Consider the following 16,217-nt stretch of genomic DNA (forward strand, 5'->3'; position numbering starts at 1 on the left):
AAAACCAAGGTGTTCTTTCTAAGCAAGGTAAATACTGTACGTAGAAATACTGTAGGTACACAGTCTTTTTAACAGCACAACCCGTGTCAATTTGTTTCAGATTGGATGATATGGTGAAAAAGTGGAAGCAATGCTCCCTAAAATTTTCTTATAGCCAATCTCATGGAGGGAAGTAATTACAGCATTTTTTGTAACAGCACAAACTAGCGTAAATCAAGCACAAATGAATCATGCCGTTTTGAAAAAATTTGGACAATATGGGGTGGAGAATGATGGCACCCAGCTAAAAATATCGTAAACACTAAACCAGCACAAATGTTTGTTTCTGGGCACAAATTACCATAAATGCAGCACAAATGAATGCTAAAGTTTTTTTTTTTTAATTATATGGGCCGACAACCTTTACAGTGGAGTTCATATTTACTTAACTCCCCGCCAGCCATTTTTTAAAAAGTTGCCCACCAGCATTTTTTTGTGATTTTCACAAAAGTTTTACAAATTGCATTCCAGGGAAATTTTAATAAAAAAATAAAACGCATGAAAAACAGACCCGGCTTTCAAATAAATAAACAAACAAACAAAACGGGAATTTTTTTTCAGCCTATCTATATTTTTTCTCTGCTTATAAACTCTTATATGGATATTTGTCTTCAATACAAATTTTTAGCTAAAAGCTGAAATAATTGCATTTTTTGTGAAGGAATTTTGTTAGAGGTCAGATTCAGAGTGACTATGAAAACATACAAAGTTTAAAATTAGTACATAATGTTTTTGCTTCAGTTTTTTTATAAATTGGGTAAGTGTGCCATCTAGTGGACAATCATGGTTTAACAGATTAACATAAAACCTTATCAGGAACACTTTTTTTATGCAAATGTTTTCTCTTAATTGACAAGATAACTTGTCAATAGCGGGGAACGAGTTAAAACATGAATGTTTACGAAAATAATTGTGGCACTTTAAATGGTGTAAATATGTTTGTTCGAGCTCCGTATTTGTGCATTGAGTAGCCCATTGACATCTGTTTTGCCTTTTCTTTGCTTGAATATTCAAATTAGCAAGGTCTTAAATACACTCAAATGACACTTTGTGAGAATGGGGCACTGGCCTGATCGGGTAAGCTGTCAACTGGCCCAAGCATTGTAAGAGTTAAACATATTTTTTATATTTAAAATCTAGAAGCATCTGGTTATGAATTACCATATTTCTGTGGATGATTATCCCTGTATTGGGGTCACAGGGAGTGCTATCCCAGGTATTGTAGCCTGTAAAGGAGCTATATTGCATTTTACCTTTTCACAATCTTTGAAATGTTTGATTTGTTTTGTGTGCAACCAGTAAAGTCAGTGCACTAGAAATACAAGCTTTCTTGGCGTGTTTTGCAGTACAAAGTCTCTTATCAAAATTGACGGAAAACTCTTAACTCCAGTAAAATGTAATTCTCTTTGCTGTGGTGAAAGCGGTACAGCGAACATTGGAATATTTCTTTCATTTATTGGACAGACGCCCTGGAGTAACCTAACCCTAAATGCTTTTCACATGCTAATAGATCATTTTATAAAACATTAGAGAAACTGACTCTTACAATAGACTTCACAAATTCTCTGTTCAAACCAATTCTTTAGTGTGTTTTCTGTGCAAACTCAATTCAAAAGAATGCATAGATGCTTATTAACTAAAGGTATGTTTACACAAAAACAATTTAAATAAAAAAGTGTTTATTCTATGCATTGAATAAAGTACTCGTACATGCTTGTAGACTAAACATGTAATATGTAGGCATATAACATCATCGTTTTCACAGATTTTAGTTTTTGTCGTTTACATGGAAACGATAACAAAGTTGTGTTCAAAAACTTGTATTTGAAATCTGTTTTTTAAAGTTTGTGTTTCAGAACCCCGAAACTACAGTGGCAAAGAAGTGTAAAACAAAACAGGTGTTGTCTAATCAACGTTATCTATTTCATGCACGCAATTACCTACCTTTTCTGTTGTGTTTTCTGACTGACTTTGTCTTCTCTCTTGTCGTTTTGTTTTCTGGCTTATTTTGCCGTTGGATTTGTCGATGTGGTTTTTTTTTGCATTCTCGGTCGCGGTGCAAATGCCCGTGTGTGAAAACGAACAGCTAAAATGCATAAAGTTTTCCATTTGTGACTGTAAATAAGGACTTTTTTTTTTAAAAGGGACATATCATGAAAATCTGACTCTTTCCATGTTTAAGTCCTATAATTAGGTCCCCAGTGCTTCTATCAACCTAGAAAATGTGATAAAGATCAACCAATTAACTTAGTTTTTGTAAACCATTCTCTGTAAGCATGTGAAAAATGTAATTGAAATTTTTCCTTGTGATGTCAAATGGGGATCTTATTATAGTAATACAGCCCCTTAAAGCAACACCAGAGAGTTTTTTTACCTTAAAATAAAGTTTCCAAAAAAGTTTCAGTCACTCGAAACAGGGTGAACGGCACTTTCACATTTGCTTTGCAGCCCTCTCTCGGCCAAAACCGCACTAAAGAAGTTTCCAACCGTCGGGTCGTGGTCCTGTAGTTCGAGTGAAAACTACAAAAACTTGCTTTATGGCAGACCTACAATCCAATCAGAGCCAGCTTTGCTGCAGTAGGCTAAATTATTTACGACAGTAGTAATGGACAATTCCGCTTCCAACCTGTAGGGGGAGCAAAGAGCAAAACTCTTTAGTGATGCTTTAATCTGCACTATCCAACCACGGCACTTCCATTTAGTAGAGAGAGAAAATAATTGCCAGCAAAACTAAGTTTTAATTTAAACAAACCACCATTATGGCGATCAATGTTTGCATTTCATCAGCTCATTTGCATTTAAAAGGACACACCCAAAACCGGCAGATTTTTGGTCGCACCTACCAAGTGGCAATTTTGACATGTTGTAATAAATGATCTATATGGTATTTTTAAACTATATCTTCACATTTGTACTCTGGGGACACCAAAGATTTATTTGACATCTTAAAAAAATCTTGTAAAATGTCCCCTTTAAAAATAAAATTTACTGTCGATAAATAAAAAAATTATTGTTAGTCGTAAATAAACGCAAACTTGGCTGTTAAAGTCAGACTTGTCTGAAAAAGTCTGAAACAGTCTACACATTCAAAGTAATGGAGGTATTCAGATACCTTTACACTGAGAAGGAGATAAGGATTATGTTTGTTCTGTAAAGTATGTGGCCAGTGAAAGCTCCACCTGTCAGCAAGTGTAAGTAGGTGTTTCCGAGTGTAGGAAAACAGAAAACATATCACACATTAATCTGTGCTCAGCTAGCACCTCAAGAGACAGCCGTCATATGACACTGTCCTGACATACCCACAACAGTAACTTCTGGACATGCTTCTGTTAAGTCAATATATAGATTGACCTTGTTTATAAATCAAACTGATCTGGTTCTCGATCTTGATCTAGGAACAGTCCAAATAGACCACTGGAGGGTAAAACTTAAACTTTAGTAGGTTCTTCACACTTTAGATGATACAGTAGACACATGAAGAAACAGAAGTAAGTTTAGAGCAACAAAAGACTGAGGAAATGCTGACTAAATGTTTTTTTCTTTGGATGCACGAATCCATAGCCGCTAGCAATTGTTGACATTGTGACATGCTGAGCGAAATTCGATGATAACGTTCTGCCTCGTGAGATTGAATCAAACAGATATGACACTTACAGACAGTTGTATTTCAGTCTGTCACACAAGCTCATGTAGTGATAGAGAGTTGAGTTTGTATAGAGAGTCAGTCTGACCTCCACTGGCTGACTCACAGGCTTTGACCACAGCACGAGCTCCAGGCCTCCCACATCACCCTCAGTACTAACAATAATGTTTATATCTTGGGCTTTGTTTGCAAAAAACTGCCTCTGTGTTTATTGTGGAAGAGCTTTGAAAGAATGTAAAATCACCTGTATTGTAAACTTGAAGAGTGAAGTAAAGTAGTACTTTAAGAGCATATGTGTTTAAACTTTGTAAGAGTCTTCAAAAAGCATTACTGGAAATTCTACATTGTGACATCAAAAAATAAATAAAACTAAAATATTGCCGAGGCAACTTTGTTGTTAGTTTGACAAAGACTTAAATCAAAGGCAAAAAGGCATTTCAAAGTTTAAAATACTTTATATTCCAGGCTTTAATTAATCTATAATGATCATACAGTATAAGACAGACAAACAAATACAAAGACAGACAGACAGGTAAACAGACAGACAGGCAGATACAGAAGAATACACAGACAGGCAGACAGACAAGTAAACAGACAGACAGGCAGACACATAGAAGATACACGGGCAGACAGACAGGCAGACACATAGAAGATACACAGGCAGACAGACACAGAAGAATACACAGACAGGCAGAAGAACAGACAGACACATAGAAGAATACACAGGCAGACAGACAGGTAAGCAGACAGACACGCAGACACACAGAAGAATACACAGGCAGGCAGACAGGTAATCAGACAGACAGGTAAACAGACAGGCAGACACATAGAAGAATACACACAGACAGGCAGGCAGAAGAACAGACAGACACATAGGGGCTGTTTACACTTGGTATTAAGATGTGTTTTCATCGATCGGATCACAAGTGGACGAGAGAGACACATTACGTTTACACCTGGTATTTAAATCCGTCTCTTTTGTCCACTTTCGACCAGTTCTGTCCTAAATACTCTGAGGGGGCGGTCCGTGAGACGGTGGGCGAGTCTCTTTGCTGTCATTCAAACGCGAGCGGGAGTAATTATGAGTTTATATGGACGCAAACTAATATTATGTCGGGGTCCACTGCTTGTTTAGCAAGTAAACATGCTGCACAGAATTTTTTACATGTATATGTGAGAGCTTTCTCTGAATTTTCAGCGCAATTGATGAAATAGGATCGCGCAACTTTCACGCTTTCAAAACGAAACTACGGAGAACACCCGCAGTAGTTTTATCAATGAAAGGCTAGAATTAGCGCTGTTCACCGTATGTTCATGCCAGAACGTAAAACTTGTGTTTAATACCTCAGATTAGATAAATGGGCGGAGAGAAGGCGGTCACGTGTGGCTGTTCGAACACATTCAACCACATTTGCGTTCCACAATTCCAAAGCGATCCGATCGAAAGTGGTTTCGACTACCTCTGAATGTGGTTGAAAGTGGTCGAAAGTGGACACGTTCAAAACGTTTTGAACACCGTTTACACCTGGCATTAACGTCGTTCACTTGTGATCCGATCGACGAAAACGCATGTTAATGCCAAGTGTAAACAGCCTCGTAGAAGAAAACACAGGCAGGCAGACAGACACATAGAAGAATACCCACATACTTAGGCAGACAGAAAGGTAAACGGACACACTCAGAAGAATACACAGTCAGATAGTCACATTGAAGATACATAGGCAGGCAGACAGACAGACACACAGAAGAATACACAGGCCGACAGACAGGCAGACATGTTAAAGAATACACAGGCAGACAGACAGACACATATAAGAATACACAGGCAAACAGACAGACACATAGAAGATACACAGGCAGGCAGACAGACAGGCAGACACACAGAAGAATACACAGGCAGACAGACAGACAGACAGACAGACAGACAGACAGACAGACAGACAGACAGACAGACAGACAGACAGACAGACAGACAGACAGACAGACAGACAGACAGACAGACAGACAGACAGACAGACAGACAGACAGACAGAAGAATACACAGACAGACAGACAGGCAGGCAGAAGAATACACAGACAGACAGACAGGCAGGCAGAAGAACAGACACATAGAAGAAAACACAGGCAGGCAGACAGACACATAGAACAATACAAAGGCAGACAGACAGGTAAACACACAGCCAGGCAGACACATAGAAGAATACACAGGCAGACAGAAAGGTAAACACACAGACACTCAGAAGAATACACAGGCAGATAGTCACATTGAAGATACATAGGCAGGCAGACAGACAGACACACAGAAGAATACATAGGCAGACAGACAGGTAAACAGACAGACAGGCAGACACACAGAAGAATACAGAGGCCGACAGACAGGCAGATATGTTAAAGAATACACAGGCAGACAGACATACACATATAAGAATACACAGGCAGGCAGACAGACAGGCAGACACATAGGAGAATACACAGGCAGACAGACAGGTAAACAGACAGACAGACAGACATACAGACAGAGAGACAGGCATACACATAGAAGAATACACAGACAGACAGACAGACAAGTAAACAGACAGGCTGACACACAGAAGAATACATAGGCAGACAGACAGGTAAACAGACAGACAGGCAGACACACAGAAGAATACAGAGGCCGACAGACAGGCAGATATGTTAAAGAATACACAGGCAGACAGACATACACATATAAGAATACACAGGCAGACAGACAGGTAAACAGACAGACAGACAGACAGACATACAGACAGAGAAACAGGCATACACATAGAAGAATACACAGACAGACAGACAGACAAGTAAACAGACAGGCTGACACACAGAAGAATACACAGACAGACAGGTAAACAGACAGACATGCCAACACATAAAAGAATACACAGGCAGACAGACACATAGAAGATACACAGGCAGACATATAGAAGAATAGACAGACAGACAGGTAAACAGACAGACAGGCAGACACATAGAAGAATACACAAGCAGAAAGACAGACACACACATAGAAGAATACACAGACAGACAGGGAAAAGGATAGACAGGCCGACACACAGAAGAATACAAACAGGCAGACACATAGAAGAATACACAGACAGACAGACAAATAGACAGACAGACAGACAGACAGACAGACACAGGCAGATGCATACACAGGCAGACAGACACATAGAAGAATACACAGACAGTCAGACAGGCAGAAGAACAGACAGTCGGAGAAAATGGAAGAATGCACAGACTGGTTTACCAACCTTTTAGACAGAGCAACCTATCAGAACAGAGCAACACTATGTGCTGGACTGGAGATACTCGGAGATCATTTGCTTTTTACTAAAGCATTATCAGAGCCCATTTCTCATGGGTGTTAAGAGCAAACATATGCCTTCATGTGTTTATTCAGGTTTTCAGTCTGAAAAGAAAGCAAGACTGGATCACCTATCACTGCAAAAATACTGAAAATCTAATGTAGCGAATCAGCTGGGCAAAGCAGAGCGATGATAAGCGACATAATTTTTCTGCTGACATCTTACATAAGTCATCTCATCTAACTTAATGCCTTGCCATGGAGATAACACTTGCATGTTTAGTTTGAATACATAATTGCAGAACCTGACTTTTCTATTAAAGGCATTGTCCCTCGAATAAGATCCTCTCACAGTCGGACGAGGTCTGTTCAGATCCTTGTAAAAGAAGCCTGAAGGGGTCTCCATATGGCTTTATCGCCGCCAAATAAATGAAGAGTGCTTTATGACATGTGACATTGTGGGAACTCGCCTATACCAACAATAATACAGCCTTGGTCTTTCCTCATCAAGGGGAAAAATGTGCTGCTTGACAGCATGTTTCAGCCCAGACCATTTGGAGGTGTTCCGTTTAATCCAAGACATAAAAAGGCAAATATTTGTGCTATTTAAAAAACACTAGTGGTGCGTTAAGGCAGGGGATTTTTTGCTAGACTGACACTGTGAGCTATTAGGAGGTTGAGACTTCCGGTAGACTTGTCAGAGAGAAAGTCAAAGGTCACAGAGATGCAGCTGTGGGTTAACAACACTAGTCTTGACTATGTTGACTTACCAGCTAGACCAGAGAGCATATACTTTGCCTACTAATATCAGCCTTTGTGACTGTGCTCTTATATCCGAACAATTGTCTTTACATTTCTTATGAATTTGCACATTCGAGCTGCTGGTCCTGTGGGTACCGTAGTGCTGTGCGCAGTGGGCAATGTTGACATACTTTGGCGATCTTAGTTCGAGTACCAGGTTATTCATGTAAAACATTTGTAAAGGTTATAGCCTTTAATGCCGAAGTCTTATGCCTAATTTCATTTAAAATGAGCTGCTGTCATCTTCTTTTTCCATAGGATTGCATCTGCATGAAAATTAAGGTGTAATAATGTACAGTCCTCCTCAGTTTATTTACTTCTGATATTTTAACTGTGGTGAAAATTTAAATTGCTTCGTAGCAATTTCCCTTTAAAGAAAACAATAATTTTCTTTAAATGCTCACTGTTGCTGTACACTTGCAGCAGTACTTTCAGTTTTAGTAATGTCACGTGCTGTTGCCATGGTGAATCATAATATCGGAGCTCCATTGATGATGTTTTTTTTACAGTGGTTAACCCAGAGTAAACCTACTCAGTCAATTGAACTAACTCAGATCTGCTGTTCTGTAACCAAAATTCTGAGTTTCCCATCTCAGAGTAAGTCAACCCAGAGTTCAATTTTTAACTCGGAGTTGGTTGAACCTAAAAAAATTACATTGAGATATTAAATTAACAAAATTAAATGAGTATATTCCCGAAACCGTACACTTTTTTTCTTGTAAAATTGACTTTAATGTTACGATTTTATTCCCATAATTTTACTTGGTTTGTTAACTTTTAAACTATTATTTTAACCTTGCATTTTAATGACTTAAATCTCAAGATGTTTTTCTTTTTTTTCTTAAAAAAAAATGCTAATGCAATGTAACTCTCAATCCCCAAGAAAAGTCTTCAATCAAATGCACTCTCAGAAAGAGAGATACAAAAGCAGTCACTGGGGTGGTTCCTTTTCAAAAAGTACCCAAACAGTGCATATTAAAATCTTTTTAAAGGGAACCGTTTCATTTCTCAAATGAAATTCAATTGCTAAATAATTGAATACCTTAGAATCCTGTTGCTGCCTAAGATGCTTAGATAAGTCCGTAACGGTTACAAGAAAAGACTAAATTACACATATGTTGCACAGACAAATGTAAAGTTCAGGTTTAATAGCCACCATAAACAAGAGGAATGTAATCGCAGTGTCATAGACTGTGTAACATCTCCATAGCATTCCCGCAAATGTGGACGTCCAGATCTCGCAAATGTCTTTTTGACGTTCTCACAAACTGTTGAAGCGGTTAAATTTAGGGGAATACATAACTCTAAGCTCACGAGACTGAGGTGAAACTTAAACGCCGAATACATTCTTCAACATATACAGTAGTTTTTAGACTAAACACAGTCGAGTGTTACATGTAGTTCAGAGATCTGATCAAAACCTAAACAACCCATTCTTTCCAATCATAAATCAAACAATGAAAACAGATCCCAGTTTACCTGTCGGAAAACAATCAGTTTTCTTTCAGAGCTAGCGGAGGAGAAATTGTACTGGCCTTATGATGTTTTCATACCAGCTTTCTTTAATTGAAAAATGCAGCTGGATCCTTGACACTTTTCAGGAATGTGGTACATTTTAGTGCCCTGTTACTTTTACAAAGGCAAAGTACTGCTAATAACTGAGAATTAAAGGCTTTTTTAGGATCCCTCAAGGGAAATTTAAGTGCAGCGTAACAGCATTACAAATAAAACAAACAATTACAAAATAGGACTAAATACGATGAAAAATCAAAGACAAAGTCCGCTGCCATCAGACACCCTGGGACGGTTTCTCGGACAAGGCTTATCCTTGTCCCCGACTAAAATAAATGTTTGAGCTTAAAAACATCTCACACTGACATATCTGAACATAATCAGTGGCATTGGTTTGTCTCAAGATGCACACAAGTATTGTTTTTTGTAGGGTATGTTTGTAAAACTACTTAAATGTCCCAATATAACTAAGGGCTAGTCCTGACTCCTGGATTAATCTAAACCCTGGCTGGGAAACGGCCCCCCTTTGTTTAACTTTGAGAAATCCCTATTTAATATGGACATCCCAACATTTGTGATCACATTCTTGTTGTTTTTTGGATTCCAGTAGGATTCCAAGCTCAAAGCAAATCTCACTCCCTCACACCAAAATAAATGTTCCCCACATCTTTTCCTACTTGTACGGCTTTGGCCCGTGTCATCCGCTTGTCACTTTTGATTTGGGATTCTACTTCTCCTGACCAGTGTCTAATGAAATCCCAATTTGGTTTTAGGATGTGTGTTTAACTCAACTCTTCAAATTACCGCTTAAGACCACAAAGCATTCAGAAAGTGAAACAAGACAAAAACAATGCGTGAGAAAGCACAAGAATCTTTCTAATGTGTTGATAAGTCTGTGATGAATCATGCACAGCCAAGTTTGATAATTCCACTGAACTATTAATGTTTTGTTGGAACATTAACGGGAATATTAATATGTGAATTGCGGGAACTTTCTAAAAGCAAGTTCCTGATGAGATTCTCAGCAGAGCTTGTATGTAAAATAAGTCATAATCCCAAAAATTTTAAAATGCAACTTGCCTAGGTTATCCCAGACATGCTTTCTGGCCAGATATTTTAAGAACACCATTTGAGAGTGTTTACCTGTGGCTGTGGTTATGTTTCTGAGCCTGTGCAGTAGGGACAGTAAGCAGAAGAGTCATTAAAGATGGAAACCCATGAGGGAAACCCATGGAGCCCAGTTAGATATGATCCAGCTGGTGTTGATACCTCTGTTTTTCTACCTCAGACTGCCGCTGTCTCTGTTGTGGTACCTCAGTCTGTATTGTTCAACCTTAGTCTGCTTCTGCCTTTGTTGTTCATCCTTAACCTTGGAGTGTAGTCTGTTTTTTACATGTATGCGAACGTATGCACACGGTCGAACACACAGCCCTGCAAGGTATTGTTTATTTCACTCGTACGTGTACAAAGACAAAATGCTATGAAACTCCTACATGCTACATTCCCCTGCTGCAGGCGCATGTGCAATTTATGCATACAGTGTATGCGGGGTTCTTGCATACTCATAAAAAGTGGAGCATACTTTAACCTTAAAGGTACATTCACATTATAAGGGACTTTGTCGCTGTGTGTCGCTCGTCTCTGACGAGAGGTGGATGACATGAACTCCACTGCTGTGCTCTCATTGGTAGTTGCTCCCGGAAGTCGCTCATAATTTGCATAATGTTAAACATTTCTCAACTTTGTCATGCAACTGGACATTCCCCATCCAGTCGCTAATGGTGACTGTCGCTCGTGTCGCCGGAACTCTCTTAGCTTCTATTGAAATCAATGAGATCACGTTGCTCTGCTACTGCTAGTCGCTGCTAATCTGAATGCAGCTTTAGTCTGCTGCTGCCTCTGTTGTACCTCATGGTGCATACACACCAAACATGAAGCATTGCGTTCCTCACTCTAGATTACTCGTCAAATTAAACTTTTTGAAATGTGAATTTTTCACTTGAGTTGAATATTTTCAACTTGCAGGAAGATGCATTTGAGGTGTATACTGCATTTACGCCCTATCAACCTGTTCTTGTCTATGTTTTTTTAACATAGTCTGTTGCTGTCTGTTAGATTTTTTCTAAGTCTATTTTACATCTGTTGTTCTACCTCAGCCTTTTGCTGTCTCTGTTTTTCTACTTGAGTCTGTTGTTGTCTCTGTTTGTTATACCTCAGACTGTTGCTGTCTCTGTTTTTCTATCTCAGTCTGTTTTACCTCTGTTGTTATACCTTAGTCTGCTGCTGCTGCCTCCATTGTTGTACCTCGTTCTACCTCGTTCTGTACTACCTCTGTTGTTGTACATCAGTCTGCTTCTACCTCTGTTGTTGTACCTCAGTCTGCTGCTTCCTCAGTCTGCTGCTACCTCTGTTGGTGTACCTCGTTCTGTACTACCTCTGTTGTTGTACATCAGTCTGCTTCTACCTCTGTTGTTGTACCTCAGTCTGCTGCTTCCTCAGTCTGCTGCTGCTTCCGTTTTTGTACCTCGTTCTGTAGTACCTTTGTTGCTGTACCTCAGTTTGCTGCTACCTCTGTTGTTGTACCTCAGTCTGCTGCTATTTAAGTCTGCTGCTACCTCTGTTCTTGTACCTCTTTCTGCTGCTGCTACCTCTGTTCTTGTGCCTTAGTCTGCTGCTACCTCTGTTCTTGCACCTTAGTCTGCTGCTACCTCTGTTTTTGTACCTCAGTCTGCTGCTTCTTCTGTATTTGTTGTTGTACCTCAGTCTGCTGCAACTGCAGTCTGCTGCTACCTCTGTATTTGTTGTTGTACCTCAGTCTGCTGCTACTTCAGTCTGCTGCTACCTCTGTATTTGTTGTTGTACCTCAGTCTGCTGCTACTTCAGTCTGCTGCTACCTCTGTTCTTGTACCTCAGTCTGCTGCTACCTCTGTTCTTGTACCTCTGTCTGCTGCTACCTCTGTTCTTGTGCCTTAGTCTGCTGCTACCTCTGTTCTTGTGCCTTAGTCTGCTGCTACCTCTGTCCTTGTGCCTTAGTCTGCTGCTACCCTGTTCTTGTACCTCTGTCTGCCTCTGTATTTGTTGTTGTACATCAGTTTATTGTTGTCTTTGTTGTTCTGCCTCAGTCTGCTTTTGCCTCTTTTGTGCTGCCTCAGTTTGTTGTTGCTGCTCTTGTTGTTGTATCTCAGTCTGCTGTTGCCTACAGTATGTTATTCTGCCTGTTATGTTAAGTCTGGTGCTGCCTCGGTTGCTCTACCTCAGACGCTTTTTTATTTTAATGTTAAATCTAGATGATCGGTGGTATCATGTTTTAGAAATTGCTTAATGAAGGAAAAATAAATCTATCTATGAAATAGTGCTAAATTTTAATGATTTTCCCTTAATGACTAACATTTCTTACAATCTTTCAGAATCTTATACATTTTGCTGTTTAAATTAGATTTTAAATTTAGACTGTTGGACTTTTGCGCTGAATTTTCTCAATTCCTCAAACCCCCAAGGCACGTTTTCCAACGCCCGACTGTCTCAGTACTTTATTTGTCCTCTGTGTCTCGTTTATGTCTCTTTCTATCACTTTCTCTTGTCTCTGTATATCTCCTTGTTTCTCTACACTGTGTTTCTCTTCTCTTCCCTCTTACCCCTCCCATCTCTGGTCTGACTGGCTCCAGTCAGGACCCCGCAGGCTGCAGCTACTCCCTGGTTGTCTGCGTGCAGGACCCCGTCTAACGGCCGCTGAGACGAAGCCAAAAGTACAGAGCCGAATACGGATCCGGGGCCCCATTCCCTGTCTTCTCAATTGAGACAGAACTTCTGCTTAAAACAGCTGGGATGGAGCTTATTATATAATTATTCTAATACATTGTTTGAAAAAGTATTTTTTACAACATCTGAACATTTGACAATTCCTGGCATTAGAAAATGTAAGCAGCAGTTAACGGACATAAATAATAAATGACACAAATAGGTCCCTCGACTCTTTCATAATTCAAAGTACAGACCAACTGTCCAAAATTGTTCTCTTTAATTTTCCACCAAGCATTTTAATCCTGATTTCGGTACATGTTTGTTTCATTACGATTTTAAATACCACAATAGCCAAAGAATTCACTTAAAGCAAAAAGAAAAAAAAGTAGTTTTTGCTGGAAGCTGATAAACAATGATTTTTTTTTTAAACGCATTCAATTACAAAGAGATTACAAAATAACGTATAATAGACTTTGCATAGATTTTGGCAGTTTGTATTTCTCTAAAGTTTTAATAAGTTCTCCTTTAAGGATGCCAATAAACACATCTCGGAAGATAACGATTCTGATGAATCCAATATGGTTTTAAATACAGAAAACTTCTAAAAAGTTATGTTATGGCGCTCGCCTAACACATTTAAGATGGATACCGTGTTATAGAACATGCGTGTGTCTAGCCAGCTCTTCGCAGTGTTACTGTATACAATATATATCACCACCGTACAGTTGTGATTTATGTCCAAAGGTGTCACATCAGGCTGCTGTGGAGAATCTGCTCAGATGAAACATGTTACAGCTTTAGACACAAGGCCCAATTAAAGGGAGGGATTAAAACGGGACTCAGTGACCCTCTGAGGAATTTCACAAGGATGGTCTGTGTTCGCTGTCAAACTTTGGGGTTGTACCGTGCCTTTAAGTACTTTCACCTGCTAATTAAGCCTTCCAAACTCCAGTCAAGGGGAAATGTGTGCGGCCAGACGCTCTTTCCAGAGAAAAATGGCCGGTTCGCAACTCAAGATGTCCTAATGTAAATATTTGACCTGGGTTGTATATTGGACCGCAGTCTATTACGCGTGGCAGAGGGAGCGGACAGATTGTAGTGCCATTAGCCTTAAAATCCAAGTGCTTTAAAAATCGAAGCCAAGTAGACGTGAGGCACTGAGAAAGGAGGGGTCAGGGTGACAGCGCAGACTCCACGGGCAGCGACACGCCCATACACGCCCGTACACTAGTGGCTGCAGTCCCAGCTGTACCACATGAACATCATCATCGAGGAGGAGAAGTGAAGGCATTCAGTGATAAATAGGGTCCCACGAAAGCCCTATGGCTCGATGTCCTTACATATTTATTTACTTTTGATGTAACTGATTTTAAAGGCTCTCTCAAACAAACACAGCAATGTTCTTACAGCTAATTGCACAAAAGGCTCTCCAAAAACAGCCGTTCTGGTAGGGGTCCGTGCCAGCTCTCGGGGGGGCCATTACGAGCTTGTTTAATGTGTGGCCTATGTGGAGTAATGAGGCTGTGACCGCACCGCTACAGAACTGAGACCGAGCTAAACTCTGACAAAAAGTTTTGTCAACCTCTGTGAGCAGACAAACCAATGCACAAGATAACATTATCAACTGACAGGTCAACGGCTCTCCCAACTTCAGAATGTAAGTTTATGTTTTGGTTTGCTCACTTTGTTTGGTTATTCGTACTCAACTGTGCGTGTGTACGCTCCCCGGTACAAGCGAACAGTGGGGGCAGCAGCCCACTCCTGCGCTAACAGTGTGTCCACAGAAGGGAGGGGCTCGACCGAGCCCCCTCTGCTTTAAGACTCTCCCAGAAGTGAAGGCATATCAGTTTCTCTCTCATGGAGTAGAGAATCAGTGCTATATGGGACCAAAGCCGCTGTGTGTGTTAAGCCGAGCTGCGTCTGTTCCCAGAGAGACCCTCAGTCACATTTGTTTGTACATGCGTAAGAAGATCTGCGGTCAGTCTCGCAGGCAGCTCGTTGATAGCTTGCTATGATAGGTGGGACTGGAGTGAAAGAACTGAAGTGAACACGTTTCTGTTGATGCTTTGACACTGGAAACATACGCTGGGCAGGATGACTCTACTGGGTTCTGAACATTCCATTCTGATTCGCAGCAAGTTTAAATCAGGTGAGGGTTTTTTTTTGGAGGTCTGCAACTAGTGAGATACATTTTAACCTCAGATATTTTATATTACATGGCATGATGATCTTATCTTTACAGTAGAGTAGGTGGTAAATAATAGTTATATCTACTTACAATATGTAAGAATGTCACATTAAAAACAGTGAAATATTTAAGTCCCACACTGTTAGAAAAATAAAACTCTGTACCTCAGCTGTCATTGGGGCACCTTAAAAATGCTCTTAATATGTACCATTAGCTACAAATATGTATCATTTTGAAAAAATAAATACAGTATGTAACTTTCGGAAACTACACTGTAAGTATGTTTTACTTTTTTTTACACATTTTTTGTGTTGTGCTATTTAATACTTTTTTATTAACACATTATATGTTGATTTAATGTTCAAAGAAATAAAAGTGACTATATAAAATGTGTTGTTTCAATAATAACACAGAAATTTAACACAACCGTTTTAAGAGTGTAATATCAACTACTTTAGGTGCAAATGTGTACTTTTCGAAAGTGTACAGCCTCAGTGACAGCTGCGGTAAATATTTCGACAGTGTACATTATGTCTGGTATAATTTACAGATGTTTATATAAAGAAAAACAACTCTGTACCTACATGTAAACATTACGTGTACTACATTACAAAGCTTTGTTGGCTTCTTAGACTAAATGTCGCTTTGGATATATTGTCTGCTGATACAGATTGTTTAAAAAAAATCCCCAAATTCTTTGCTTTGTACCTGCTAGACATTGTAAAATACTTTTGTCCACAGTGCTTTTGAAAATTTGAAGCGTTTTGTTTTGAGGTCAAAGGTTATCTAGCATCTTCTCCCTAGTAATGTACTAGACAGGTGCTTTTTATCCTCTTTCTTTCCATCTCTTTTCAAGATTTTTTTCTATACCACTATTTACATTTAAACAGTATTCTGAGTGCATGTTTAAATGTATTGTGAACAATGCTGCCACCTTTCTGATGAAAATGTTACTGAAAAAACAGATCTGC

At 39.4% G+C, this 16,217-nt stretch overlaps 1 protein-coding gene across 3 annotated transcripts in view; it reads left to right on the forward strand.

Moving 5' to 3' along the window:
• Positions 1 to 16,217, forward strand: part of myocd (myocardin) — a 76,559-nt gene that overhangs the window by 27,074 nt on the left and 33,268 nt on the right. For 2 of the 3 annotated variants that reach the window (XM_065253553.2, XM_065253555.2), the window contains exon 1: positions 14,933 to 15,207. The exons of the other annotated variant lie outside the window; for it this stretch is intronic. In XM_065253553.2, coding sequence (XP_065109625.1) covers positions 15,153 to 15,207 — 55 coding nt within the window. In that variant the 5' untranslated portion in view covers positions 14,933 to 15,152. Of the gene's footprint in view, positions 1 to 14,932; positions 15,208 to 16,217 lie in introns of those variants that run through there. 3 annotated transcript variants of the gene reach the window in all.

Source organism: Paramisgurnus dabryanus, chromosome 1, assembly GCF_030506205.2.
Source record: "Paramisgurnus dabryanus chromosome 1, PD_genome_1.1, whole genome shotgun sequence".
In the NCBI taxonomy this organism is placed as follows: Eukaryota; Metazoa; Chordata; class Actinopteri; order Cypriniformes; family Cobitidae; genus Paramisgurnus; species Paramisgurnus dabryanus.